This window comes from Hippopotamus amphibius, chromosome 9, assembly GCF_030028045.1.
Source record: "Hippopotamus amphibius kiboko isolate mHipAmp2 chromosome 9, mHipAmp2.hap2, whole genome shotgun sequence".
Classification (NCBI taxonomy): Eukaryota; Metazoa; Chordata; class Mammalia; order Artiodactyla; family Hippopotamidae; genus Hippopotamus; species Hippopotamus amphibius.
Genome location: NC_080194.1, coordinates 90,416,545 through 90,442,538, shown reverse-complemented (window position 1 = coordinate 90,442,538; position 25,994 = coordinate 90,416,545). Strand labels below are relative to the sequence as shown.

Below are 25,994 nucleotides of genomic sequence, written 5' to 3'. Positions count from 1 at the left end.
TGTCTCTCTTACACAGAAGGTACCGTACTATGCATAATACTTTGCACTTTGCTTTTTCTCACTTAAAAATGTAAACTGGAAATCACCCTATATTAAAGAGTTCTTCCTTCTTTTTTTTTTAACAGCTGCATTGTACTCCATTGGATTTACCTACCAGAGTTTTGTCAACCAATCTCCTGTTCAGACTTTTAGATAATTTTCAATATTTTGCAATTATAATTAATGTTACAATAAATTTTCCTTTTGTTGAAAGTGTCTTAACTATCCATTCCTAGAAGTGGATATCTGTGTCAAATGGTAAATGCATATGTAGGTTTTTTTGTTTTGTTTAGTTAATTGTGGTAAAAAAAATAAAGTAAAATTTAACTTCTTCAACATTTTTAAGCATACAGTTCAGTAGTGGTAAGTATCTTCACATTATTGTGAAACAGATCTCCAGAAACTTTTTGTTTCACAAAACTGAAGCCTCTGCGCCTGTTAAACAAAAACTCCTCTTTTCTCTCTCCCCCTGGTCCCCAGAACTCACCATTCTACTTTCCATTTCTATGAATCTGACTACTTTAGATACCTCATATAACTGGAATTGTATAGTATGCATCTTTCTGTGACTGGCTTTTCTCACTTAGCATCATGTTTCCACGTTTCATCCATGTTGTAGCATGTGTCAGAATTTCAACCACGTTTATGGGTGAATAATATTCCATTGTACAGCTAGACCAGTTTTGTTTATTCATTTATCTGTCAGTGGACACTTGGCTGGCTTCCACCTCTTGGCTATTGTGGATAGCGCTGCTATGAACATGGGTGTGCAAATATCTTTTCAAGACCCTGCTTTCAATTCTTTTGGATGTATACCCAGAAGTGGGATTGCTGACTCATATGGTAGTTCTATTTTTAATTTTTGAGGCCCTTCCATACTGTTTTATATAGCAGCTGTCCCACTCCACAGTCCTACCAGCAGTGCACAAGGGCTTATCCTCTCTACATCCTTGGGGACACATGCTATTTTCTGTTTCCTTGGTAGCAGCCATCCCATTGGGCACAAGGTAACATCCTTTACCAGCACCACTGTGAGGACCAGAGATGCCTAGCATCCCCTCATATGCCTGCCAGCCGAATGCGCATCGTCCTTGGAGAAGTGTCCAATCAGGTCTCCCGCCCATCCCCCAATCAGGCTATTTGATTTCCTGTTGTTCAGTGGTAGGAGCTCTCTCCACAGTCCAGACACCGACCTCCATTTGATGCACGACCTGCAAATACTTTCCCCAGCTCTGTAGGTTGTCCTCCCCACTCTGTTGATTGTGTTGCTTGATGCATGAAAGTCTCCAAGTTTAATGTAGTCCCATTTGTCTAGTTTTTTCCTTGGGGGCTTACTGTTTTGTTGTAATATCCAAGAAACCGTCGCCAAATCTAATGTCATGAAGCTTTCCCTCTATGTTTTCTTCTTGGAATTTTAGAGTTTGGAGTCATATGTTTAGGTCTTTATTCCATTTAAAAATATTTTTATTGGAGTATAGTTGATTTACAACGTTGTGTTAGTTTCAGGTGTACAGCAAAGTGCATCAGTTATACATATACATATATCCACTCTTTTTTAGATTCTTTTCCCATATAGGCCATTACAAAATGAGTAGAGTTCCCTTTTCCATATAGTGTGAGCTGTATCTAAATTCATGCTTTTCATGTAGCTATCCAGTTTTCCCAACACCATTTGTTGAAGCGATTGTCCTTTCTCCATTGAGAAGTCTTGGCACTTTGTTGAAGATCATTTGATCATATATGCGAGAATTTATTTCTGGCTTTCTCTTCCATTCATTGGTCTATATGAATGTCTGTCTTCTTTTTTTCTTTTCTTTTTTCTTTTCTGGTGCCGTGAGGCATACAGGATCTTAGTTCCCTGACCAAGGACTGAATCCGAGCCCCCTGCCGTGGAAGCACAGGGCCTTAACCACGGGACCTCCAGGGAAGTCCATGAATGTCTGTCTTTATGCCAGCACCACACTGTATTGATTACTGCAGGTTTGTAATAACGTTTATGTAGATATTGTCCAACTCCTCTCCACTGGGCTGGTTACATTTTGCTTTCCTACCAGCAAAGTATGAGAGTGCCTGTTTCTCCAGAGCCTCGCCAACAGAGTGTGCTGTCAAGCTTCATTTCCTTACAGTTTATTAGAATGCAGCCACTTTAGCTTTAGATAATATTTTGAAATTTAAAAGAAAGTATTTAATGCTTTTGAAAATAAAACAACTACTGGACATGCAAAAGTCATGAATCTGGGCTTCCCTGGTGACTCAGTGGTTAAGAATCCGCCTGCCAATGCAGGGGACACGGGTTTGAGCCCTGGTCCAGGAAGATCCCACATGCCGCAGAGCAACTAAGCCCGTGTGCCACAACTATTGAGCCCACGTGCCACAACTCCTGAAGGCCATGCGTGCCTAGGGACCGTGGTCCGCAACAAGAGAAGCCACTGCAATAAGAAGCCTGTGCACTGCAATGAAGAGTAGCCCCCACTCTCTGCAACTAGAGAAAGCCTGCGCGCAGCAATGAAGACCCAACGCAGCCAATAAATAAATGAATAAATAAATAAGTAAATTTATTTAAAAAAAACCCCAAGGGTCACGAATCTTACATGTTTCACAAAAATTAACTAGCTCTCATAGACCTAAATGTTCAATGCAAGACTATAAAACTTCTAGGTAACACAGGAGAAAATCTAAGTGATCTTGGGTTTGGTGGTGAATTTTTGGCATAATCTGTGAAAGAAAAAAATTGATAATTTGGGCTTTGTTAAAATTAAAAACTTAAGTTCTGTGAAAGACATTGTTGAGACTGAAAAGAGAAGACACAGACTGGGAGAAAATATTTGCAAAACACATATCTGATAAATAACTGGTAACCCCAAAATATATAAAGGGCTCTTAAAACTAAACTATGAGAAAACAAAAAACCCAATTTAAAAAAAATGGGCCAAAGACCTCAACAGGCACCTCACCAAAGAAGATATACAGATGGCAAATCCCTATGAAAAGATGTTGGTTCACTGGGGAATTAAAACAACAAGGAGATGCTATGGCTATCCTATTAGAATAGCTAAAGTCCAAAAACACTGACAACACCAAATGCTGGAGAGGATGTGGAGCAACAGGTACTCTCATTCATTACTGGTGGGAATGCAAAATGGTGCAGCCACTTTGGAAATCTCTTCGGAATTAGTTTGGAATTCAAAATATTTGAAAATAGTTTGGAAATTCTTATAAAGTGAAACATACACTTACCATATGATCCAGTAATCAGGCTCCTTGGTATTTACCCAAATAAGTTGCAAACTTAGGTCTACACAAAACCTGCACGTGGATGTTTATAGCAGAGGTATTCATCACTGTCAAAACTTGGAAGCAGCCATGATGTCCTTTAGTAGGGGAATGGATAAAAACTGGTAGGTACATCCATACAATGGAATATGGTTCAGGGATTAAAAATAAGTGAACTATCAAGTCACAGAAAGACATGGAGGAACCCTAAACACATATGACTAAGTGAAAGAAGTTAATTGGAAGAGGCTATGTACTGCATGATTCCAATGAGATGACATTCTGGAAAAGGCAAACCGATGGAGATAATAAAAAGATCAGTGATGGCCAGCAGTTGGGTTGGGGCTGGGGAGGAAGGAGAAACTGGCTGAATAGGTGGAGCACAGGAGATTTTTAGTGCAATGAAAATATTCTGTATGATATTGTAATATTGTAGATATATAGCATTATACATCTGTCAAAACCCATAGGATGTAAAACACCAAAAGTGAACACTAACGTAAACTATGGACTTCAGTTAGTAATAATAATGTGTCAGTATTGGCTCATCAATTGTCAAAAAACAATTGTGAAGAAATTGTGAAAAAATCAATTGTGAAGAAACTGAAAGAGTCAAACTTAGGTTTAGATTTTTGAACTTTTGTCAATATTAATAATAGTAAGCAACAGTCCATCTCAAATGTCTGTGGGTAGCGCACATGCAAGAATAATTTAATTTTCTACTTGTGATCATGATTTACTGTTTATTTGAGAGTCTTCTGTTACCTTGCTTAACTCTTCAAGTTCCTTTCGTATCATGTGTTCATTAAATCTACTTGTTTTAACCACATTGAGCAAGCATTCTCATCATGTGTCTAAGAATGGTTGTAAGGTCAAATGTGATACGTGCCTTCCTAAGATGTTTCATTTTTGGGCAGATCCAGAAAATACTGTATATAAGTTTTTTTTAAAAAATTAATCCATTTATTTATTTTATTGCCTGCATTGGGTCTTCATTGCTGCACTCGGGCTTTCTGTAATTGTGGTGAGTGGGAGCTATTCGTTGCGGTGCACAGGCTTCTCATTGCGGTGGCTTCTCTTGTTGTGGAGCACAGGCTCTAGGCACACGGGCTTCAGTAGTTGTGGCACACAGGCTCAGTAGCTGTGGCTCTCGGGCTTAGTTGCTCCAGGGCATGTGGGATCTTCCTGAGCCAGGTATTAAACCCGTGTCCCCTACATTGGCAGGCGGATTCTTAACCACTGTGCCCCTGTATACAATCTTATTAATGCTCCAGAGAAAGCCATCATGATCACAGTTGAGGTCAGGTCTAGTAACAAGTTCAAGTATGTGCCAAACAGGGCATATGACACAAAAAAATGCTTCTGAATTTTTGGTTAAAAAAATGATCTTGTTCACCTTTATTTTTACTAACCATGTCAATCCCATTATCATGAACTTGCCTTCAACATCCTTTTAAATCAATTGTAAGCTGCTTCTTTCAGTCCTTCCCTTAAGTCAAAACAGGGCTAAAACCAACTAAATATGCACACATGTTTCATCTAGACTCATATATAGACAAATTTTTAAAAATATGAATTAATATTACAAATGTTCCTCAGCCACTACTGCAAATACTGCATTAATTTCTGAGTACTTCTGGAACCACAAATTGGAACAGGAAAAAGAGCAAGAAGATTCAACTAGTTAATTAATGTATCTCTTTTCTTCCCTAAGTGCTTCAATGGCTCACATCCTCCCCAGTACAAACCACAGATCTTTGTGGCATTTGGACACAGTCACCTCATGTTTCCAGGACACAGATTAGGAGATGTGAAGTGCTTCTCCGGGCCTGAACAGAGCTGATGTTTAGGGTTATGGGTTCTCCTGTACTCATGCCAAGCCCCGGATTCCGATTGAGAAAGGAAAACATTTTTCGTTATGTTTGTGATTTGTGGGGGCCTAGGGTGGTACTGGGAGGGAAGAGGGTGGAGAGGGCAAGATGAAAGTAAACCTTCTAGGAATGTACCTTTTTATATAGTTTTGACTTTGGGACACTGTAAATGATTTGCATAATTAAAAAGCCAAATTAAATCAAAAAGGAAAAAAAATCCAACTCTAAGACCATGGCAGTCATATGGATTTTACCAAATGCTTGATGGGGAGATGAAGGTGAGGATTACAGTACACACAATACCACAAAACAGAGCTCCTGAATTAGACATTCTTTCTGGTTTTACCCCATCTCTTAATCCTCAAGCCTGAACAACCTATAAACCCCCCCTCTGTTGTCCCAGCTAGCATCTCTCACCTAGCAACACAAAAGCCCTTCACTCAGCACAACAGCAGAAACCAGCTGTTGTTCCAGCAGGCCCCTGGGGCAGATGCCTGAGAGTTTTAGATCATACCACTATATCTTCCATGACAAAATTCTGCAAGAATAGTGGCTCCAGGCATTAAGTTTTCTCCAGATCTGGCTTATTTTCTTCTCAACCACTGCAACTCACACTAGTAAGCAATTTGAACTTTCTCCCTAGAGTCAGTTGGTGTTGGTTTTTCTGACCAATACTCTCCAGTCTTCCAACCTCCAAACAGAGGATGACTCCTGCTTTGGCAACAGTGGATTTGAACCAGCTGTTATCTGAGACACAGTCCTATAGGAAAAAGAAACGAGTCAGTAGATATACTGCTTGAGTCCAAACCAAACCAAACCAAACCAAACCACAGTGATCACCTCAAGGGGAGTGTTTACAACCTCTCAGCGCTGGGAAGTCCCTTGGCTGCTCCAAGGGGGGAGTCATCCCAGCACTTCTTTTGCATTGTGGTCACATGGTACTTTCTTCTCTTTCTAGCTTAAGAGTGGAGAACATCTTGTAGTAATTCATTTGTCACAAGAATTTTGGCCACAGGTAACCTCAGCCTGCCCACAGCTGAATGCCAGTGAAGTCAAAGGTTGTGGCTTGTTTAAGCCAAGCTAAGCTGGTTTTGGCTAAGCATGTCTCAGATGACTCAAAGGGGAGGCCTTGGTCCCAGACTAATGGAAATACTGTCTTAGGGGATCCTGCCAACTTCAAGGTCTTTCTTGGTGTGGAAAGCTGGGTGGTTAATTACACACAGTGCAGGACAGCAAATTTGTTGAGTTTGATTTTGGACACATTGAGTTTGAAGCACCAGTGGGATATACAGCAGCTGTCCAGGAAGCAATTGGAACCTGAACTTTGCAAGAGAGATTCAGGCTGAGGATACAGATTTGGAGATCATCGTGTAGAGAGGAGAGGAGACAGAAAGAATACAGGAGATGGTAATCTCCAGGGCCATGGGTGGAGAAGGAGGTCACTGGTGTCAGGTGCTGCAGAAGATAGATTAAGAACATAATAGTGGTTGACAGGACAAGTAAGATTTCTGAAGAGGACAGGTTACAGGTGGTGGGATCAAGTATCTTGAAGAGGAACTGGGCATTTTCTCCAAGATTTGAAATCAGGGGAAAAATGCAAAATAAAAACACCAGCAACAATAACCACAACAGACTGTGATCTGGGCAGGAGGTTAAACAAATCTTTATATTATTCTCCTTTGTTTAGAAAATTAGCATTTTGTGGCTAAAGCTTAGCCACAGAAATAGACTGTTGGAGTAGAAACAGACTGCTCTGTAAACTCAAATAACAATGGGAAGCTGGAGTCTGATGGCCAGAGAAAGGGAGGGGAACTCTGAAAAGGAAGAGGAAGACAAAGGGAAAACATATCTCAGAGAAAACATTAAGTTGGGGCCTGACAGATGTGAGAGAGAGGCTGGGGAAAAACCAGTGGAGTTTTAGAAATTGCAGAACTTGCCCTGCACTACGGTGTAACCCCTACTGGGAGGCCCCTGCCTCAGTAAAGGTGTGCTGCATGCCACACTTCTGTATCAGTGGTGCTTTCGGGAAGGAAGGATTCAGGCAGTGTTCAGGGTTGGGTGATGGAGACAGACACTTTCAGGAGTCCAGGCCAGAGTGGAGATGAGTTGAATGTGCCAACTAAAAACTGTCACTAGCCACCACAGTCACTGACCTTCAACGCCCCCTGAAAGGAGTTCAGGGCAGAGATCAGGAATGAGTCACTCTGTGCTCTGGGAAAAACTGGGAGAACAGGCCTTCAGATAGTTATTTTCGGGAGGAGATTTTATCAGCCCAAATTCCTGCATCTTATACCTAGAAAAGTACTTAAATCATCAGTGGAGACATGTGCTCCTTGTGACCAGCAGAACCTTCTGCCAAACCGTGTGTGCTGGACTGCACGTATGCCCCCCTTTCCAAAATCACATCTATATTCACCTCCCGCCTCACCTCTTCAGAGCAGTTCCTCAGAACTACCCGAGAGGCCGTCTCCTGAGCTATAGTCCACACTTTACCCCAAATAAAACTTAACTCACCACTCTCATGCTTTGCAATTTTTTTTCAGTCGACAGACAAGTGCAGGCAGGAAATTAAAGCAATGGAGGCCAGGGGAAGGATAAGACCCCCACGTATCCTTGGCCTTCGTAGAGAACACCAGGCTTCTGAATACATTTGGGATAGGATCTTAGATATTTTGAAAATGATTTGAATATTAAAGAAAAGGATAAATTTTGAGGAGCCTTACTAAGGCTGCCCAGGCACATATCTAGAGTGTTCAAGTAAACAAACGAATAGGGCCTGGGCTAGGAGGGTGAGCTATTTCCGGCATGTGACCTCCTTTTCTCATTGACAATGAGGTAATCTCTTGAGGATGTCGAGAAAACGTGATTGATAGAGCTTGAGGAAACAGCTTGGAAATAGCGGCTTGGGAATCCCCTGCCGCAATCTGTTTCCCCTTGAACTACGTGTGAGCAGGCACGTCTGAAACATTTTTTGTATCCTCAATGCATTTGTCGCAGCTCAGTAAACGATAGAATAAATGGATGAATGGAGGAGGACGAGAGACCAAGTCTGAGGCTGCGGAGGCGGTGCAATCTTAGAGCCCAGCTCAGAAGCAGGGATCGCCAACCCGCACCTAAAAAAGTCAAGGCTGGAGGCCAAGGGAAAGGACAGCTCCCGCGTTAGCCCAGTCCAAAGTCCTGCTCCTTTAGGGGGCGGGGCTGGGATCAATTTCGCCTCTGCCCTTCAATTGACCAATCCCCGCCTCAAGGGGGCGGGATTTCAATCTGTTTCCACCCCTCCTCTGTAACGCTCTGAATATGTTTGGACGCCGTTCAAACGGACCAATGAGTGCTCGATGTTTCCTGCGGTTGGGCCTCACCGATTGGCCAGAGTTCGTCGTCCCTCCCTCCTTGTCATGCTTCTTGCCCCACCCTTTCGCACGCAAGATGGCGGCGCCCAGCGGAGTGGAGGCCGCGCCAGGGGTTTGCTGAGGCTCGCTCCCTTCCCCGCTGCTCCTTTGGGCGCAGAGCACCGCGAGCCCAGAGGACGGGGGCCGGGCGGGGACAGGGGCACCTGCGTAGCTGGACCGCGAGCCCGCGCCCAGCCTGCGCCGCCCCCACCCGGCCCCGGCCTGGCCCGATCCCTTGCATTCCGGGTCTCCTATCGGTCTGACCCATTGCCCGGCCGTGGTACGCCGCCACCAGGCCTCCAAAGCTGAGGTTTCTCCTCCACCCTTCTCAAAGTGGACGTTTCACCTCCACTTTAGAGGTCTTTCCTCCGAAATAACCCGCCTTAAAACCGGGACTCCTGGACCCGCACCTGGCCCCCTTTCCCTCCCCTCAGACTCCAGTTTTTTCTAACCCAGTTCTTCCTCACATGCTCCCTGTATTGGAGACTGCTCACTTCCAAATTAACCCCTGACCCCCCTTCTCCCCCAGAATATTGACAACCCCGGCACCTCCCTCAACCGGGAGCCAGACTTCCTTTTGGACCAACCCCCATAGCCCTACCATGGAGGCTGTGTACCTGGTAGTGAATGGGGTGGGCCTGTTGCTGGATGTGCTGACCTTGGTGTTGGACCTCAATTTCCTGCTGGTATCCTCCCTCCTGGCTTCCTTGGCCTGGATCCTGGCCTTCATCTACAACCTGCCACACACGGTACTGACTAGTCTTCTGCACTTGGGCCGCGGAGTCTTGCTTTCACTGCTGGCCTTGTTCGAAGCCGTGGTCCGTTTCACCTTTGGGGGCTTTCAGGCCTTGTGTACCGTACTATACAGCTGCTGTTCTGGCCTGGAGAGTTTAAAGCTCCTGGGGCATCTAGCCTCCCACGGGGCGCTTAGGAGCCGGGAGTTCCTGCACCGGGGTGTCCTCAATATGGTCTCCAATGGCCATGCTTTGCTGCGCCAGGTCTGTGACATCTGTGCCATCACCATGAGCCTGGTGGCCTACGTGATCAATAGCTTGGTCAACATCTGCCTCATTGGTACTCAGAACCTCTTCTCCCTGGTGCTGGCCCTGTGGGATGCAGTGATGGGACCGCTGTGGAGGATGACGGATGTAGTGGCTGCTTTCCTAGCCCACATTTCCAGCAGTGCTGTGGCCATGTCCATCCTCCTCTGGACCCCCTGCCAACTAGTACTGGAGCTCTTGGCCTCCGCTGCCGGCCTCCTGGCCAGCTTTGTGCTTGTCAATCTCACCGGCCTGATGCTGCTGGCTTGCGTTCTGGCAGTGACGGTGACTCTGTTGCACCCGGACATCATCCTGAGGCTGGCCACAGGGGTGCTCAGTCAGCTCCATGCCCGGCCATCCTACCACCGGCTCAGAGAGGATGTTGTGCGGCTCTCTCGCCTAGCACTGGGCTTGGAGGCCTGGCGCCGAGTCTGGAGCCGTAGCCTGCAGCTGGCGAGCTGGCCAAACCGGGGAGGGGCACCTGGGGCCCCTCAGGGTGGCCCTAGGAGGGTGCCCTCAGCCAGGACCTGGCGACAGGACACTCTTCCTGAAGCTGGGCCCAGATCAGAGGCAGAAGAGGAGGTCAGGATGGCCAGAGTGACAGCTGCCCGGGGCCGGGAGAGGCTCAATGTGGAGGAGCCTATAGCTGGGCAAGACCCGTGGAAATTGCTGAAAGAGCAAGAGGAGCGGAAGAAATGCGTCATCTGCCAGGACCAGAGCAAGACGGTGCTGCTTCTGCCTTGTCGGCACCTGTGCCTGTGCCAGGCCTGCACTGAGATCCTGATGCGCCATCCCGTCTACCACCGCAACTGCCCACTGTGCCGCCGGGGCATCCTGCAGACCCTCAACGTCTACCTCTGAAGACTCCCTCCCTGCCTGCCTGCCCCTCCATGCTCCACGCAGCCACCTGCGCTAGGACAGCATTCACACCTGATCTCTGGGTCCTGGCCTGAAGCCCCTCCTGCCCCCAAGGCCATCCTGCTGAGCTTCTAAGCCATACGTCCAGAACATCGAGATGGGAAACTCTGAAAGACTTTGACTTGGGTGGGGGCAGGGTAACAGCTTTTCCTTACCCAGGGGGTCCCTGTGATGCCGAGGGTGGTGATTGTGTCACTCTGCAAGGCCCTGAGACTGTTCACTGTGGACTCCCCCCCAGCGTGCCAGGGCCCACCCAGATGTCAGCATCTGGGGCTCCCCCTCTCCGCTTCTGGTTTTTCTGTTGGGGATTTGTAGGTTCTCTCCCTGCTGCCTCTCTACTTCCTCCCCAGCTTCTGCAGCCACACACATCAGTGTCATTTGGTTGTTTTGGTAACTCAGAGGGTCTTGGGATGATCTTGAGCATTTGCTTTCAGCTGGAGCCCCTGTGCTCTGGCAGGCTTTGGGGGTAGTATCTCTCAGGTGCCCTTAGAGCTAGTTCTACCAGTCGTGATCTTATGAGGCTCCCTCCTAAGCTGACCCAACAGCTGGGATCAAGAATTAACCTCCAGGGATGTGTGTGTGTGTGTGTGTGTGTGTGTGTGTGTGTGTGTTTGCATCTGACTTTGGGACCATGTACCCCCTGATACCCCAGCACCACTGGGAACCTCGGGAGGGACAGCCAGATTTCTACTCCTGTCCCTTTCACTCCCCACATCACAGAGGAAAATGGCATGCCCCTTCTGTTTGTCTCTCCCTGGCATTGGGATGGGCAGACTGTACATTTCACTAGGGTCCAAATATAGAAGGGGCTAGGGCCGAGGGGCATGCAGCTCCCTGAGGGGGTCTGTCTGGCCCAGGATCCAGTGAATAAAGTTCTGTTACAGCTCTGACAGCCTCTGTGTGCATCCTTGCAAATGTGAACAGTTGGTTAGGGTAACAGATGCTGCAGCAGGGTCCTTCAGTCCTGCTGGAATCACAAGTATGGTAGGTGGGGCTCCTGGCAGGGGAAGAGAGAAGATAGGGTGCCTTGGGGATAGCCCATGCCGGGTGTGGCTGGCTTTGCTTTCATCCTCTCTGATTTGTGCCCTCTCACATGTGTGGCTTTTGGAAAGCTCTTTGTATCTTTTCTATTTTGCCAGAATTGAGCCCTAGGAAAGAGGGGTGTGAACTTGCTCACCCTTTGAGTCAGCCCTCCCAGCTTTTCCTCTGGTGCCACTCTTCCCAGGAGGGAACTTGGGGTTCCTGCTGCCTGGCATCCAGTCTACCCTCAGGTCCCTGGAGGAGTTGGTGCTTGTCTTTGTGTCTCTTGGCACAGAGTGGCGCTGTGATGGGCTGGAGTATGGCTGCGGGGCCTCCTGTTGGAGAGCTGGGAGGACTGTCTCTAGCTCGCTTACTGGGCCCAGTCTCCATTGGCCACATCCATCCTCATATGACCTGCAAGGGTGGGGGGACACTACCCCATAATTATATGTTAAATCTAGGAGTATAATGCCAGGGACAGCCTCCTGGAAGGGGGAGGAGGGGGAAAAGGGTAGATCAGGAAGAAACTCTGAAGAGAGGCCCCTGCACTTACTCTGTTGAGAGCCTCAGCTGATGTGGGTTTGTTAGTCATTGGGTTGGGGTTGGGGCATGGAGGGGAGCCTTGAAGGGGCTTTGCGGCTAGCCTCAGACTTAGTGGCGTGGCCCAGCTCGGTGAGGGAGAGTTCCCCACATCCACCTTGGAGCTGGGAGGCCTGAGGAAAGGCTTTTTTTTCTCCCTTCCTCCAACCCTGGAGAGGGAGCTGAGCAAGGGGAGGCTTGGTTCCTTCCAGTCTCTGTTTAATATGAGGATAAACATTTTATGAGAGAAGATAAACTTCCTGAGCTGGGAGCAAGTGACCGCTTTTTCCTCCACCCCCATCTGGAATCCCGCTGGCAGAGCTCCCCTGAACCACCTTAGTAGGAGCTCAGGCTACCCGCGGTCATTGCTGCATTCTGGAACTGGGGTGCCCCCTTGTGGCCATCTCCAAAATGACATCTTTAGACACCCAGGAACACTCCACTCCCCTGGTATCGGGGACAGAGAAATAGCTTTCCAGTCATCTAGGGACTAGGCAAGTAGCCAGAGCAACTATGAATGAAAATCCCAGGTTCCTTTTTGTTGGTCAGGGCAGGGATGTGTGTGGTGAAGTTCCACCCAGTTCATATGACATCTTGGAATTAGAAAAAGGTGCTCCTTCTGGGTGGCCAGAGTTCCACACCAGGACACCGCCCCTCAGCAGGGCGCCCCTGTTCACCACCTACACCACTTACGCAACAGCTCTGTGGAGCAGCTGCTTCTTCACGTGGGCCTGCTTCCTGTATCTCCTGGCCCATAGCACCATCCAGCCTAAGAGCCCTCCCTTCTGCCTGAGCGCTGTCTCCCCCCACCCTCCCCCCTCTTCTCCCCAGTCTCAGAATCAGGACATCCCCACCAGAAAAGAATAAAGGCTGAAGATAGTAAGAGGGTTTGTTTGTTTTCTTAGATTTATTGAATGATCTCTGAGAAAGGGGCCCAGGAGCAGGAGGGATGAGGGAGGACCCAGAGAAGCAGGGAGACCACCTTGAGGTCCTGGGCCAGAGCAACTGGGGGCACTCACAGCTGCCAGCACACTGCACTCCTTTGGTCTAGGGCAGAAATCCAGCCACTGCCCTGTGCTGCCAGCCCTGATCTCAGCCTCTCCCCATTCCCTGCCAGCAGCAGAACTGAGAGGCCCCCACCCCACTTCCACAGTCATTCACAACATTCGGGGGGGGGGGGCCAGCCCTCCCCGATGATGTGGCCCTCAGTATCACGCCCTCCACCCCTAGGAATGAGAGAGCATGCGCTCACTTTCCAGTGGGCATCAAGCGAAGACAGGGGAGTTGTGCCAGTCAGAATACACTAGAAATCCAGAGAAGGTACTGTCTGTCTTGATGCTGGCATAGATGCCAATATAATCACCCACGCCCACCTGTACCCACACCTGGTCTTTGGGCTCCAGCCTCACCATGGCGCCCCCGGAGAGCGAGGCTGGCTTGGGCCAGCCCCCGAAGAACTGGAAGAAAGAGGCGACGGTCTCGCCATTCTTGACCAGATCGAACTGCAGGCTAGCCCGGTAGACGGTGGCGTGGACGGCGAAGTAGTAGATTCCGGGCACCTGGCAGGTGAACTTGCCGGTGACGGCGTCGTAATGTCCCTGCTCATTCACCAGCACGAGGTCGAAGGGTAGGGGCACGTCCGACGGCGGGGGCACCCGGCTCTCGGAGCGCTTGGCGCTGAAGGCGGAGCGCGGAGGCACCGCGCACTCGCCCGGCGGCCCGATCGCCCCCGTGGGGCCTGCCTCTCCTCGCGACCCGGGCTCCCCACGCGGCCCCGGGAGGCCTGCGGGAGGGTGGGGCAGGGAGGGAAGCGAAGCAGTTAGGGCGCGCCCGCGGCGGTCCTCCCGCATCCTCCCTCAGCCTCCCAGGCGCCCCTTCCAGGCCGGGGCCGCCCTGCGCCCCAGGGCCCCCTCCCGGCTTCCTGCAGGGCTAGGAGCAGATCTGAGGGGCCCGGGGGTTCTGGCTCCCGCCGCTGAGTCACTCTCTCCTCTCCCGGCTCCGACGGGGTCGGACGGGGACTGGGACTGGAGCGGCGCGCCCTGCCGGGAACCCCGAACCCCAGGGCCTCGGGAGCAGGAGCGGGGCCGCGCTCGCTGGGACGTCCCCACGGATCGCAGCGGAGGCGCCTCTTACCCGGCCTCCCGCCCTCGCCTTTCTCTCCCAGAGCCCCGGGCGCGCCATCGCGGCCGTCGCGGCCGTCGCGGCCGGGCAGGCCCTGGCTGCCGTGGTGGCCCGGCGTGCCGGGAAGGCCGGGGTGCCCCCGGCACAGGCTGGGGATCTTGTTGTCGTCCAGCGGGGGCGAGCCGGCCGCCAGGCCCAGGAGCAGCAGGGCGAGGAGGGGCCTCATGGCGCTGGCACGCGGAGCCCGGACGCCGCGGGCCTCTGGTCGTCTGTGGGCCGGGCAGGACAGGCGTCGGGACCCAGAATCCTGGGACCTGCCTCGGTCCCCGCCCCGGCGCGGCCGGCTCGGTCGGCTCGGTCTCCACCCCACTGCCATGTCCCTGAGTGAGGCTGAGTGGCCGCGAGGGGACCCAGAAGGGGGCGTCCCGAGACCCGAGAACCCCGAGAGCACCGCGCAGAGGGAAGGAGAGGCCGGCCCTCCCTCCCCCACCCCCCCGGGCCGGCGCCCAGTCTTTCCCACAGTCCCCTCCCCCACCCCATCCCCCCCCGCCCCCCCCCCCGCCAGACTCACCCCCCTCCCAGCTCCCAGGGCTGCTCGCTCTCTCTGTGGCCTCCTTCGGGGCTCTCGCTACTCCGGACCCTCCAGTTGACTCCTGCTGCCTTCCCTGCGCTTTCTCCAGCCAGGCGCCCCCTGCTCTCGGCGTCCCCTTGGTGCTGGTTCGCTCCTTGCCGGCTCCTCTCTGCTCCTCCCAGACTCCAAGAGGAAACCAGTTGCTCGGGGGCCAAGAGTCCCGGCCGGGAAATAGCAGGGAAATAACTCGTGGTGTCGCCCGGCGGCCGGCCAAAGTTTGGGGGAGAAAGGAGGGAGAGATTTGAGGCGGGCTCAGAGAGGCAGAACCATGAGAGGCAGACGCTCAGGGCATCTACTGCTCCAAGGAGCTGGAAGGAGAGATGGTGCTGTGATTGAGGACAACGCTCTAGTCCAGGAGAAATATAAGCTGAGAACTGAGGGTGGAGGGTTCTAGAAGCATTAGAAAACTGGATCCTCAGGGCTCAGAACAGGGCCTGCCACATGACTAGGCACTCCATACATATTTTTTGAATAAATGAAAACGTCAGAAGGTGGGTGGTAGAGAACCTGAAAAAGCAGATGGAGGTGGGGAAGGTAGAAGGTAGGAAATCGGGGTCAGAGGCGGAGGTGGGAAGCGATCCAGATTGTCAGTGGTACAGCGTGGAGTCAGGCCAGCTGTTTGCAGCAGCTGGGGCAAGTAAAAGGATAGGGAGGGATCTAGGAGGATGGGAGGGTCCCATTAGCCCCATTGAGGACTTCTCTTCCCCTCCCTGGGAGGACCCAGCGGGGAGGGGCAGAGTCCAGTGCTGCCCCCCTTCCTTTGCTCCCCTGCCTGCCCGCCCTGACAGGCAAAGGAGGATGGGCAGCAGTGGGCAGGGGCCACCTCAGGGTCAGGGCTGGGCACAAGCTTCCAGGCCAGCTGCCTCGGGCAGCCTGTTGCAGTTAAAGGGCCAGGGGGTGCCCAGCAGTGCCAGGCCAGACTGGCACTGGCGCTCTGCCTCCTGGCAGACAGAGCGGCAAGGGGGAAGGACACTGCCTAGCGGGGTGCAGTGGGGCACAAGCAGCCCGCAAAGGAGCCTCCGGAAATTCTGGTAGCAGGGCAGGCTTGTCAGGCTCTGTGGAAGGAGGAGACCAGACCTCAGGCACCCTGCTTCCCAGGTTTCCTCCCTCCCCTTCCTGGGAGTTCCTCCTTATCTCTGCCCCGAGCACCTTGTAACCTCTGAGGACCTCCACCACCTCCTCCTGGGTGGCCATGCCCACCCAGATGTTAGGGAAGGCCGTGGTGTTGTAGCTCAGACCGATGCACATCTCCACCTGGACAGGCTCACAGGCCACCTCTGCAGGGGTGGGAGGGGAGGGTCACTCTGGGGAACACTCACTGGCTGTGTGACCTGGGACGAGTCACTTCATCCCTCTCTATGGGTCAGACGGGGGTTGTTGTGAGAATCAAAGGAGGTAACACAAAGAGATGCTTTATACATGTCGAGGATTCCTATTCTCCTGAGAGCCTGCTCCAAGCATCATTCGCCAGCCCTAGGCATCATGCAGGCACCTCTATGATCTCAGGGAGCAAGGGGCACCAGCCTTGGCAGGACCACTGGACATCTGGAAGGAACTCCCTTGCTCTCACCCACATCTTTGAGATGGGCCCTGGAGAGGGCCTCTCTGTGTGACAAGGCCGGACTGCTTCTTGAAGCCCCTACCATCGACTCCCAGATTCCCATTTCCCTTGGGGATGACACTAAGTACCGTTGCCACCGCCGGGGGAGAAGCCCTCCAGTATTTGGTGAAGTGGTCCAGAGTCAGGATGGTGGGCCCCACCCCCATCAGGGAGGATAGGGATGGCTGTTATGACATGTGCCAGTGGGTTTCTGTGGATGGGCACTCAGCCTGCTCAGGCCTGCCAAGGCCCCCCTGCCCCTGCAGGGCCTGGGGGCAGGCTCCTCACCTGGGGGTGGGAACAAGGGGATGCTGCAGTTGTCATTGCTGCTTTCTGTGCAGTCTCTCCACGTGCCGCACATCCACTGCAGACTCTTACACCCTCCATCCCGGCAGGGGAACTGACCGGGCCCACAGGGTTCTGCAGGCACAGGAGGCATGGCAGTGCCCTGGGACATGCCTGTATCCCCACTGCCTTCATGGTGCCCTGACCAGGGTCCAGAGCCCTTCCCTGTTCTCCTGGAGGCGCCTCTACTGCCCACACCCACTCGCCCAGGGCCACCTACTCTCTGTGGCATGGAGGGCCCGGTAGGTGGCTGAGAAGCCCCCGATGCTGCTGCCATGGTCTGTCCTAAAGAGCACAGCCAGCCGGTGGTGTGCGGAGATGAGGCGCGGGGGTGGCTCTGCTCCACAGAACCTGCCCAAAGCAGACAGCAGTCCTGGCGCGGGGCCCCTCGGCTGAGCGAGTGCGCACCAGGCCTCCCGCAGGCGTGGCGTGGAGCTGGGTGCTCTGGGCGATGCCAGAGGGGATGGGAGGCTAGTCACTGACTCATGGGGCTGGTGAGGAAGACATACATATTCAGTAGACAAAGTACTAAACAAACTAAACAAACTGCTTGAACTTGAGCCACTGCGACCTGGGGAAAATCAGCGGGGGTTGTGGGGGAAATTGGAAGTAGGCCGAACAGCTAGGAGAACTGGGACGGCGAGAGGCCTGGGGAGGGCCTCCTGGAGGAGGTGATGTAAGCAGCAGAGGCGAGAGGGACAGGTACGAAGGTGAGGAAGGACGAGCCTTTCTTAGGGTGACAGTGGGGAGACCTCCAGCTTGGCGCAGGGGAAGACGACAAAGCGACCGAGTGGGCTCATTTGCTGGAAGCCTTGACCTGGTACTACGGAGGCTGGGGCCTATCCTCAGCTCCTCCTACTGGCTCTCCTGATACCTGCCCAGGAGGCTGAGGGCCCCTGAGTTGTGGGTCTCGTACACCTCCACGTAGTCAAACTTGCACTCGTCTTGCACTTCCAGGCTGAAGTTGTGGAACAGCAGTTCAATGCCATGTCCAGAGGGCACTGAGATATGCCAGGTGCAAAGCTGGGGGAGGGCATAGGTGGAGTAATTTATGGGTTCCTTCTTCTGTCCCAGTCGGGGCCCCCAGGCTGACTCCAGATGGGCTTCCCCCTGCTGCAGGCCGGGTAGGGAGTGGGTGGGCCCTGCCCACACTGCTCTCATCATTGATGGCAGAAGGGCCTTTCAACTTATCTGGTCTCAGACATAAGCTTACCCAGCACGGGAATATCTGGGTACCTAGTAAGCACATGATAATGTTCCCTTCCTGCCTGCTCGGTCTCTGACCTACGCAGGTCCAAGGCAGTATCCGCAGTGCTGTTCCCAGTCACACTAACCGGTTGCTCAGGTGTGCCCACGTGAGCCTCACCACCCTCCCAATGGAGTGCTGGCTTACCTGTGGGTGAGGGTCCTGCTGCAGGTAGCTGGGAGCCGAGAAAGTGCCCTGGAGCCCAGTCAGGTTCCCCCCACACCCTGTAGAGAGGAGGAGGGGCTCCTGAGTTTGCTAGGGTCTGTGCCTTTGCCCAGTAGGGCTGGCAGGGATGGCAGAGAAGAGTTTTGGCCATGGCCGTGGGGAGACAAGTTCCAGAAGAATGACCAGGCAGGTTTGGAGCTGGGCCAGGCCTGGGGAGGCCAGCCTGAACCTGGATCAGATGCCCGAGGACCGTTCCCGCCCTGAGGCTGGCGCGCCCCATACCGGAGAACTTGGCACTGCAGTTGGTCTCGTCACTGCCGTCAGCACAGTTGGCAAAACCGTCACACACTGAGTCAGGGAGCAGGCAGACGAGCTGGTCGCAGGGGAACTCATCGTGGGCACAGCTCCCTGGGGGGTGGGCATCTGGCTTCAGAACCCCCTAGAATCTCTACCCATTTTGCAGGGCTGGGAGTGACTAGAGGGGAGGGACGTGTACAGTTGATTGGTGGCTGGGGACCCAGGGGGAAACGCTCACCGTGCCCAGGGGCCACGGCCTGGTACCAGGCACGGAAGCCAGACCCTTCCACGCTGCTGTCGGAGACGAAGGCCACCCGAAGGTGGCTGGCGTTGGTGTTGAGTGTGGGGGGCGGCACCCTCCCACACACTCTGCAAGAAGCCAGGTTGGGGTGATGGAGGCGCAGAGCCCGAGGCCGGCCAGAATGGAGCCTGCCTGGGCGCTGCGGTCCTCTTTCCTCAAGCCCTGTCCTGGGGATGAGGTGTCCAAAAGGTCCTTTCTTTTCCAGCGGAGCTCTGACCTCCCTGGCTCCTCCACGTCCATCCTTGAAGCATTTATTCATGGGAAAGATATGTGGGAGCTCCAATTTCCAAATTTGGAAACCAAGGTCAGAGAGGGGAAGTGACCTTCCCAAGGTCATATAGCAAGATGGAGGCAGAGCTGGGCCCAGAGGCCAAGTCTCTCTGTTTCCTCCCAGTCAAGAATTTCCCACGACAGTTCCCTGGTTCTGCCCTCCAGACAGTGGCTCAGGATGGGGGGTGGGATCTCCTGGGGGCAGAGGAACCCACCTGAGGAGGGGACCTTCAGGCTCGGGGGAGATTTCCAAGCGATCAAAAAGACAGGAGGCCACACTCTCCACGCTGAGAGCTTCGATCTTGAGCTGTATTGCATGGTCTGTGGCCACGTGGATATGCCACACGCAGTGGGTGTCGGGTGGGTAAGGATCTGGGTAGTTGGGGCTGCTGAAGAAGCCCCCTGGGCCGGGAAGGAGGCCCCCACAGGCTGCAGAGATGGAAGTTAGTGTTCAGAGGTCAAACAGAGAGAGGATCTTTTTTTTTTCCCAAGGTGCCTCTTTCTGGCCCCACCCCACCCCCGTCCCCCGCCCCCTTGGGCCCTTCTAGGGGAAGATCTGCCCTTAATACTTACTGGATTGGGGTGAGGGGGTCATGCCTGCCTCCGGTTGCCCTTTAGGGGTCCCAGTTGCCTGAGAGGTGGTGGTGGGGGTGGCGGCAATGGTGGTGAGGCCTCGGGAAGGTAGTGGATGGTAGGTGGTCCTGGATGGGGGTGTAGCCTGCAATTCTGGAGCCGAAGATGGGGGAGTGGGATTCAGAGGTGCTGGATCCCTGGCAGGGCACGGGTAGTGGAGCTCATGGAGACTCGTCCTAAAGCCCTTCTTCCAAGCAGGCCCTGGGTACTTACGGGCCAGGATGATGGCCGCTAGCAGCCCAAGCAGCAGGAGCAGGAGGCTGGCCAGCAGGAGGACACACAGCCAGGAGAAGTGGCAGTCAGCCTGCAGCCCTCGGGGACGCCGGCCTGCGGGCAGGCAGGGTGGGATTTTGAGAGCCCTTTCCCTTGGGCATCCCTCACACAGCCCTTAGCTGCTGGGCCTTTCCGTCCTACCCCCAGGTCCCCCCCTGAGATGGTTACCATGCCAGGGAGCTTGGGTGCTGCAGCTGGCGTCCTCCCGGAGGGCAGGTGGGGGGCAAGGTGGCCCTGATTCAGGCTCGAAAGCAGGATTGCAGAACTCAGTCTGAAGGGAGAGACTTGAGGGCTGAGGGCCAGTGGCAGCACTGCCTGGCAGATGTGTTCACTGGGCACTGCCAGCTCTAGGCGGGCATCTGGGTCTTGCGGGAGTGGTCCTGGGTGACCCTTACCTTGCTCAGCTCTGTTGCCTCCACACAGAGGATGATATCGGAGCAGTCCTTCATGGCTCTAGGCTCTGCATGGCTTTCTCCAATCCCTGTGACAGTCCAGGACCCCAAAGGGCCCGCTCCCTGCCCCCAAGCCACCTCTCAAAGGGGCAGCCTCTGCTGCCTGAGAGCCAGGGCTGCCAGGCTAGACCAGCTCTCCCACTGCCCTGGGCAGACTAGTTGGGGCTACTGGCTAGTCTGTCTCTGTGTGGGGGAAGGGAGAGCAGCCAGAAGGAATTCGCAATGGCATGAAATGGTCCCTTAATCCAACTCAGCTGAGGATGCTGAGGTCGAGCCCCTGGCACACAACAGCAGTCCTTAAAGGCACAGACCATGGCTGAGAACACCCCGCGGAGGAAGCTAGGTGCTCTGTGGGGGGTGTGACCAGGGAGATGGCCACCCCCTTTCCTAACCTCACTGAGGTGTTGAGTGAGCATCTGAGGGGTGCAGGGAAGGAAGGGGACAGTGGGGCAGTTTTACAGGCATGAAGGAGCCTTCGAAGCCAGCAATGAGGGTTTGGCATCTTCAAATCCTGTGAGTCCTAAGGGCCCTGGACAAAACCAGCAGCCCACCACTCCTTCCCATCGGGGTGACTGAGGCATTAGCCAAGCCGGGTCTTTGGAAGTCCCTTAAAGCACCTGGGTGCCCGGGACAAGGAGATGAGACATTATGGACAGAATAGGGTTGTGTAGGCTCTGCTTTGTGTCTGTGTTGATGTGAGTCAGGGAGCTTGAGGGGTTGGCTGCCTCTTCCTGGGTCACCTCAGGCTGCAGGAGAATGGGCAGAGGAGGAGGAGAAGGTGCCCGAGGCTTTGGACGGGTTGGTCAGCGCTGGCCCTTCAGATGGGCTGCGGAGTCCGGCAGGTGGTGCCTTCTGCTGCTGCAGCATAGAAAACACACACTGCAAACTACATCACTCCGTGCCTCTCTCTCCACAAGCGAGGTTCTCTTGGAAAATCCCAGCCTGGCACAGCTGTCATCAGGGAGAAGGGAAAGGGACTGTTAATCTGGTTTGTGTTAGCCGTGCTCAGGCTGAGTCGGACAGGGCAGGAGGTGGAGAGGCAACATAACCTTTCTGGCTACTGTTTGTAGAATGTCTGTTTTGTATTAGGCCCTGGGCCAGCGGTCCTACGTGCAGTTTCTCTCCTTGAATCACTCTGTGAGGTAGCATAACCATTTTACAAATGATGGCCTAAGGCTCCGAGAGGTTAAGTAACTTCCCCTAGGTCACACAGCTGGTAAGATACAGAGACAAGAGCTGAACCCAGGACTGGGGAAATCCAAAGCGCGTGTTTTCTCTGACACACGTCTTTCACTCTACACTGGCCTAAGGCAAGCTGGTGACAGAGGGGAACTAAGTGAAGAACCCAGTGGGGAGAGGAGAAACAAAGGAGACAGATTCTGCAAACCCGAACCTGAGGCAGCTCTCCTCACACTTGGGACATTCCCCCCACACCCAGCTCCTCTCCGTTCACCCCCTGGAGGGCCTTGGGCTGCTTTCATCTAGGGGACAAGCCTTTCCTAGGTCCTAAGATGTGGACTGATTTTAGAGGGTTTGGGAGGTCATAAGTATTTCCGTAATAATACTTAGGCGTTATTTGTCCTTCTCCCTTTCTTGCCTTCCTTCTTGAGTGCACAGCATGGTTTCCAGAGGCTGCATGAAGTGCAGGAGGTGATAATCCAACCAGGTGTTAAAGGGATTTGCAAAAATGTGAAACAATGTTATCCTTCTTACTGTTCTTTTTGTTTTGGAAAATGTAGTTTTTTTAAAAAAAGGGACTTCCCTAGTGGTCCAGTGGTTATGACTCTATGCGTCCACTGCAGGGGGCAGGGGTTCCATCCCTGGTTGGGGAGCTAAAATCACCCCCCATGCTGTGCGGCAGGGTCAAAAAAATTTTTTTTAATGAAAAAGTTTGCTGTTATTTAAAAATTTATTTAAAAATTAATAAGAAAATATTTGAATTCCTTTCCATTCTGATTTTAACATGGTAAATGTGAATAGCTATAATAGGCAGGGGGACTTCTTGGAAGAGGTGGGCATTTAGTCTAAAGTTAGAGTTGAGGGACTTCCCTGGTGGCGCAGTGGTTAAGAATCTGCCTGCCAATGCAGGGGACACGGGTTCGAGCCCCAGTCTGGGAAGATCCCACATGCCATGGAGCAGCTAAGCCCACGCACCACGATTACTGAGCCTGTGTTCTAGAGCCCACGAGCCACAACTACTGAAGCCCATGTGCCCAACTACTGAAGCCCATGCGCCTAGAGCCCATGTTCCACAACAAGAGAAGCCACCGCAATGAGAGAAGCCTGCGCACCACAGTGAAGAGTAGCCCCCGCTCTCTGCAACTAGAGAAAGCCCCACGTGCAGCAACGAAGACCCAACACAGCCAAAAAATAGAAAACTACTACAAAAAAATAAAGTTAGAGAGCTGAAAAAGATTTTAATAGGTAGAACTTGGGGGTTGGGTAGAGTTTCCAGAAAGGGGGGAGGTACTTAGCACTGTAGGCCTAAGGAGCCTGGGTTGTAACCTGTTTTAAGCAGGGAGTGGCTCCGTCAGACCCGGGTCCTGTTTGCGGGAAGGTGGTGCAAAGGAGGCAAGGGGGAGGCTGGGAGGGCCGGAAGCTGCTCTCTGGCTTTGCCGGTGCCCACTGCCATCCTCCACGACTCCCCTGGCTCTGCTGGCACAGGCACCTTTGCGACTGGCTGCTTCATGGAAGTGTGTCTAGAGGAAGGGTTAAGCGGGGTGAGGGGCCGGGTCAGGGAGGGAGAATGATGTGGGTAAAGGGACAGCGAGAGAACGAGAACATAGACCCCTCAGCTCATCGGCTCATTTGCCCCTCATAACAGCCCCAGGAGGCAAAGTCAGGGAGGTGTATTTGTTCCCATCTTCCAGCTGTAACCTGAGGCGCCAGAGTTGCACAGCTGGCGAGGAGCAGCGCTGGGTTTCAGAGCTGGGTCTGTTGGATTCCTGATTCTCAGCTTTTGGTCTTTTTATTCCTTTCCTTTCTTCCCCCTTTCCTTTATTTTTCATTTTCCATGTTCTTGCTATAAGCCGTGTAGCATAGTGGGGGCGAGGGGGCCTGTGGGCCCGGACTCCTCTAGGCTAGATGTGCAGAGGAGGCCTGGGCCAGGCAGCCCCGGGGAGGTTTCAGGCCTGTGGCCATGGAGCTGCAGGTTGCTTGCTTCATTCTTGGCTGCCTCTTGGGCTTCCTTTTCTTCCTTTGCAGGCCCCGGGGCCTTGGCCTTCTTGCCTCTTCCTTCTCCTCCTGGGGTCTCCCCACCTCCCCTCGCCTGCAGGGACCCTGTGTCTCCAGCCCTCCCTTTTCTTGCTGCTGTGGAGGCGTTTGCATGGACTTTCCTGTGGACCACTATGAATTAAACTAACAAGCAAAGGGAAGTTACCTCTTTTCTTGCTCAGGTGATTTCTAGACCCCTGGAAGCTCCACTGGGTTTTTGCTTTTGTTCCTGCAAACTTGGATGCCTGCAACTTGGCCTGGCTGGCTCTCTGTGGCGCCTTTAGAATCTAGAGGGGCAAGGCCAGCTTGAGGTTAGCTATCACCTTCTAGACTCCGGCTCACTAGCTCTGCCTTCTGCTGGCCCTCCAGCTCCAATCCTTCGCTCCAGCCAGACCAGCCTCTTCCTTGTCCCTGGTACACTGTACCCATCCTACCTGTCCTTGTCCAGGCTTAGCCTCTGATCTGAGCGCTTTCCTTTTGCTCTCTTGCCGGGCCAGCATTATAGATGTGCATTAGAACTTGACTTCCCTTCCTCCTCCCCCGCCCCACCCCCCCGGGCCAATCCCATCAAATACTCTCTCCTCTCCTTGTTCACTGCCACCCCTACCCTTGACTCTCATCCTCTGGTTCCTGGGTCTTTAGTCTCTAGGAGCTTGGATGACTACAGCTTCATCCCAGCCAACCTACTGTGTCTTCAAGAGGCAGGTCACACCAAGTATCAGGAAATCAGAAAAGCTCAGCCCTTGGCTTTGGAATGCCCAACCAGTGGCTCTGCCTCACTAACTCTGTGAGGCATTCCTGAAAAGTCAGAAGCACCCTGAGAAGCCAGGGGAACTCAGCACTGGCCGAGGATCACCCACTAAGAGAAGCTTAGTGGTGTTGATGGTGCAGTCCTGGAAATAGAGGTGAGGTGGGGGAAATAGACATTAGTTGAGTACCTATGTGCCGAACACACAACTCTGAGTAGCTCTTGTTATGCTCAGATTACAGAGGAGGAAACAGACTCAGAGAGATTAAGTAATTTGCTTGGACTATGAATGCTAGTCTCTCTCTGCTGCCTCCGGCTTCCTGCACAGGTGCTTGTTTGTGCCCCTAGAGCAGTGAAGGAAGGGACCCTCAGAGGTGTATGGGCCCAGGTATGCAACAGATCCTGCTGGATTTGCCCCAGTTCCCTGGTTACACTGCTGTTCAGTTTAGTTGCTAATAGACACGGGATTGGGAAATTTGCTTCAGAAAGTCCTGCAAAATGCTGTCAATTATTCGACCAAAAGGAAAAGCACTCAGATGGAAAGAGATCTGGGTGGGGAGTCAAGATTCCTGGGTTCCGTCCTGCTCCTGCCACCAAAGAACTGATGGACTTGAGGCTTCTTTAGAGCTTGTGTCCTCACTGGCAAGATAAGAACATGGACAAGGTGACCCATATGGGAAGTAGTGTGAATTTTCTGAGCACTGATCACTTTAAAACATATAAATTATAAAGTGGAATCATGGAACCAGAGGTGTGCAAGTCCTCTAACATAGGACTTATATTTAGGAAAAAAGTGACTTAGAACATTCGAGCTGAGACCTTCGAGATCCCCTACTCCAATCTCGTTAATTCACAGATGAGACACTAAGGCCCAGAAAGAAGGAGGTTCTTGTTCGAGGTCACACAAGAGCTGGTGCAGGGAGAGCTTCTCCCCTAGGGAGAGGCCTGCTGGGATGCCAGCAAAGAATGGGGGAAGAAATCCCAGTTGCTAGGAAGCAAAGCTGATGGGTAAGAAAACATGGGGACAGGTTGTGTTTGGGGATCTGTGCAGCACTAGGACCTGTTGCCATGGGGATGAGAAAGTCCCACAGGTTAGGTACAGAAAGGAGGGCTGGGAGCAAGGGTGGAAAGGCTGAGCCCCCGCCCTCAACATTACCTATAGTCTGTCTGTTCCCCAGTGGAAGACAACAAAAGCACACGTGGCTTCTACGTCTAGTGAGAAATTAGTTACAGGAGAGGTATAGCACCTTACATCGATTTGGGGCTCAGCCATCCATTGTACTCTACACCTATTTCCCTTTTGAAGGTGATCCTGTTCACTTGTGTTTTGGGGGGAATCTCTTTCCTGGGTTGGGCCCCTTCCAAGGCAGGCCGGGGACAAATCTCAGGCTGAGTCACTGTTGTTTTCAATCCTTCTTTGGAAATGCCCAGAAAAATTGCCCCCACCACTGTCTCAGCCCAGGAAGTGAGTGTGACAGCAAGTGTCGCTGTCCCAGGAAGGGTGGGAGAGAGAGGCCTTGGTTTCTCAGTGTCTGGACCATGGATAGCAGGAAAAATCCCGATAAAACAC

General features: G+C 52.7%; 3 protein-coding genes across 4 annotated transcripts; 1 reads left to right on the top strand and 2 right to left on the bottom strand.

The window, feature by feature from the left end:
- The first annotated feature begins 8,599 nt into the window (after positions 1–8,599).
- Positions 8,600–11,457, top strand: RNF26 (ring finger protein 26). The gene has a single exon (XM_057696010.1). The coding sequence runs from the start codon at positions 9,175–9,177 to the stop codon at positions 10,471–10,473; it is 1,299 nt and encodes a 432-aa protein (XP_057551993.1). The 5' UTR covers positions 8,600–9,174; the 3' UTR covers positions 10,474–11,457.
- Positions 11,458–13,024: 1,567 nt separating this feature from the next.
- Positions 13,025–15,106, bottom strand: C1QTNF5 (C1q and TNF related 5). 2 transcript variants are annotated; one of them, XM_057695502.1, is made up of 3 exons: positions 14,822–15,106; positions 14,263–14,519; positions 13,025–13,912 (listed from the first exon to the last, which is right to left on the bottom strand). In XM_057695502.1, the coding sequence occupies exons 2-3, from the start codon at positions 14,474–14,476 to the stop codon at positions 13,395–13,397; spliced, it is 732 nt and encodes a 243-aa protein (XP_057551485.1). In that variant the 5' UTR covers positions 14,477–14,519; positions 14,822–15,106; the 3' UTR covers positions 13,025–13,394. The 2 variants fall into 2 exon arrangements, with proteins under 2 accessions (XP_057551485.1, XP_057551484.1); XM_057695501.1 differs by lacking the exon at positions 14,822–15,106 and having other exon boundaries at positions 14,263–14,742.
- Positions 15,107–15,686: 580 nt separating this feature from the next.
- On the bottom strand, positions 15,687–24,205 carry MFRP (membrane frizzled-related protein). Its single transcript, XM_057695503.1, has 13 exons — positions 20,407–24,205; positions 20,180–20,282; positions 19,952–20,065; positions 19,679–19,831; positions 19,321–19,534; positions 18,773–18,903; positions 18,520–18,645; positions 18,220–18,296; positions 17,701–17,849; positions 17,047–17,177; positions 16,770–16,901; positions 16,031–16,158; positions 15,687–15,936 (listed from the first exon to the last, which is right to left on the bottom strand). The coding sequence occupies exons 1-13, from the start codon at positions 20,458–20,460 to the stop codon at positions 15,712–15,714; spliced, it is 1,737 nt and encodes a 578-aa protein (XP_057551486.1). The 5' UTR covers positions 20,461–24,205; the 3' UTR covers positions 15,687–15,711.
- Between the last annotated feature and the right edge of the window lie 1,789 nt (positions 24,206–25,994).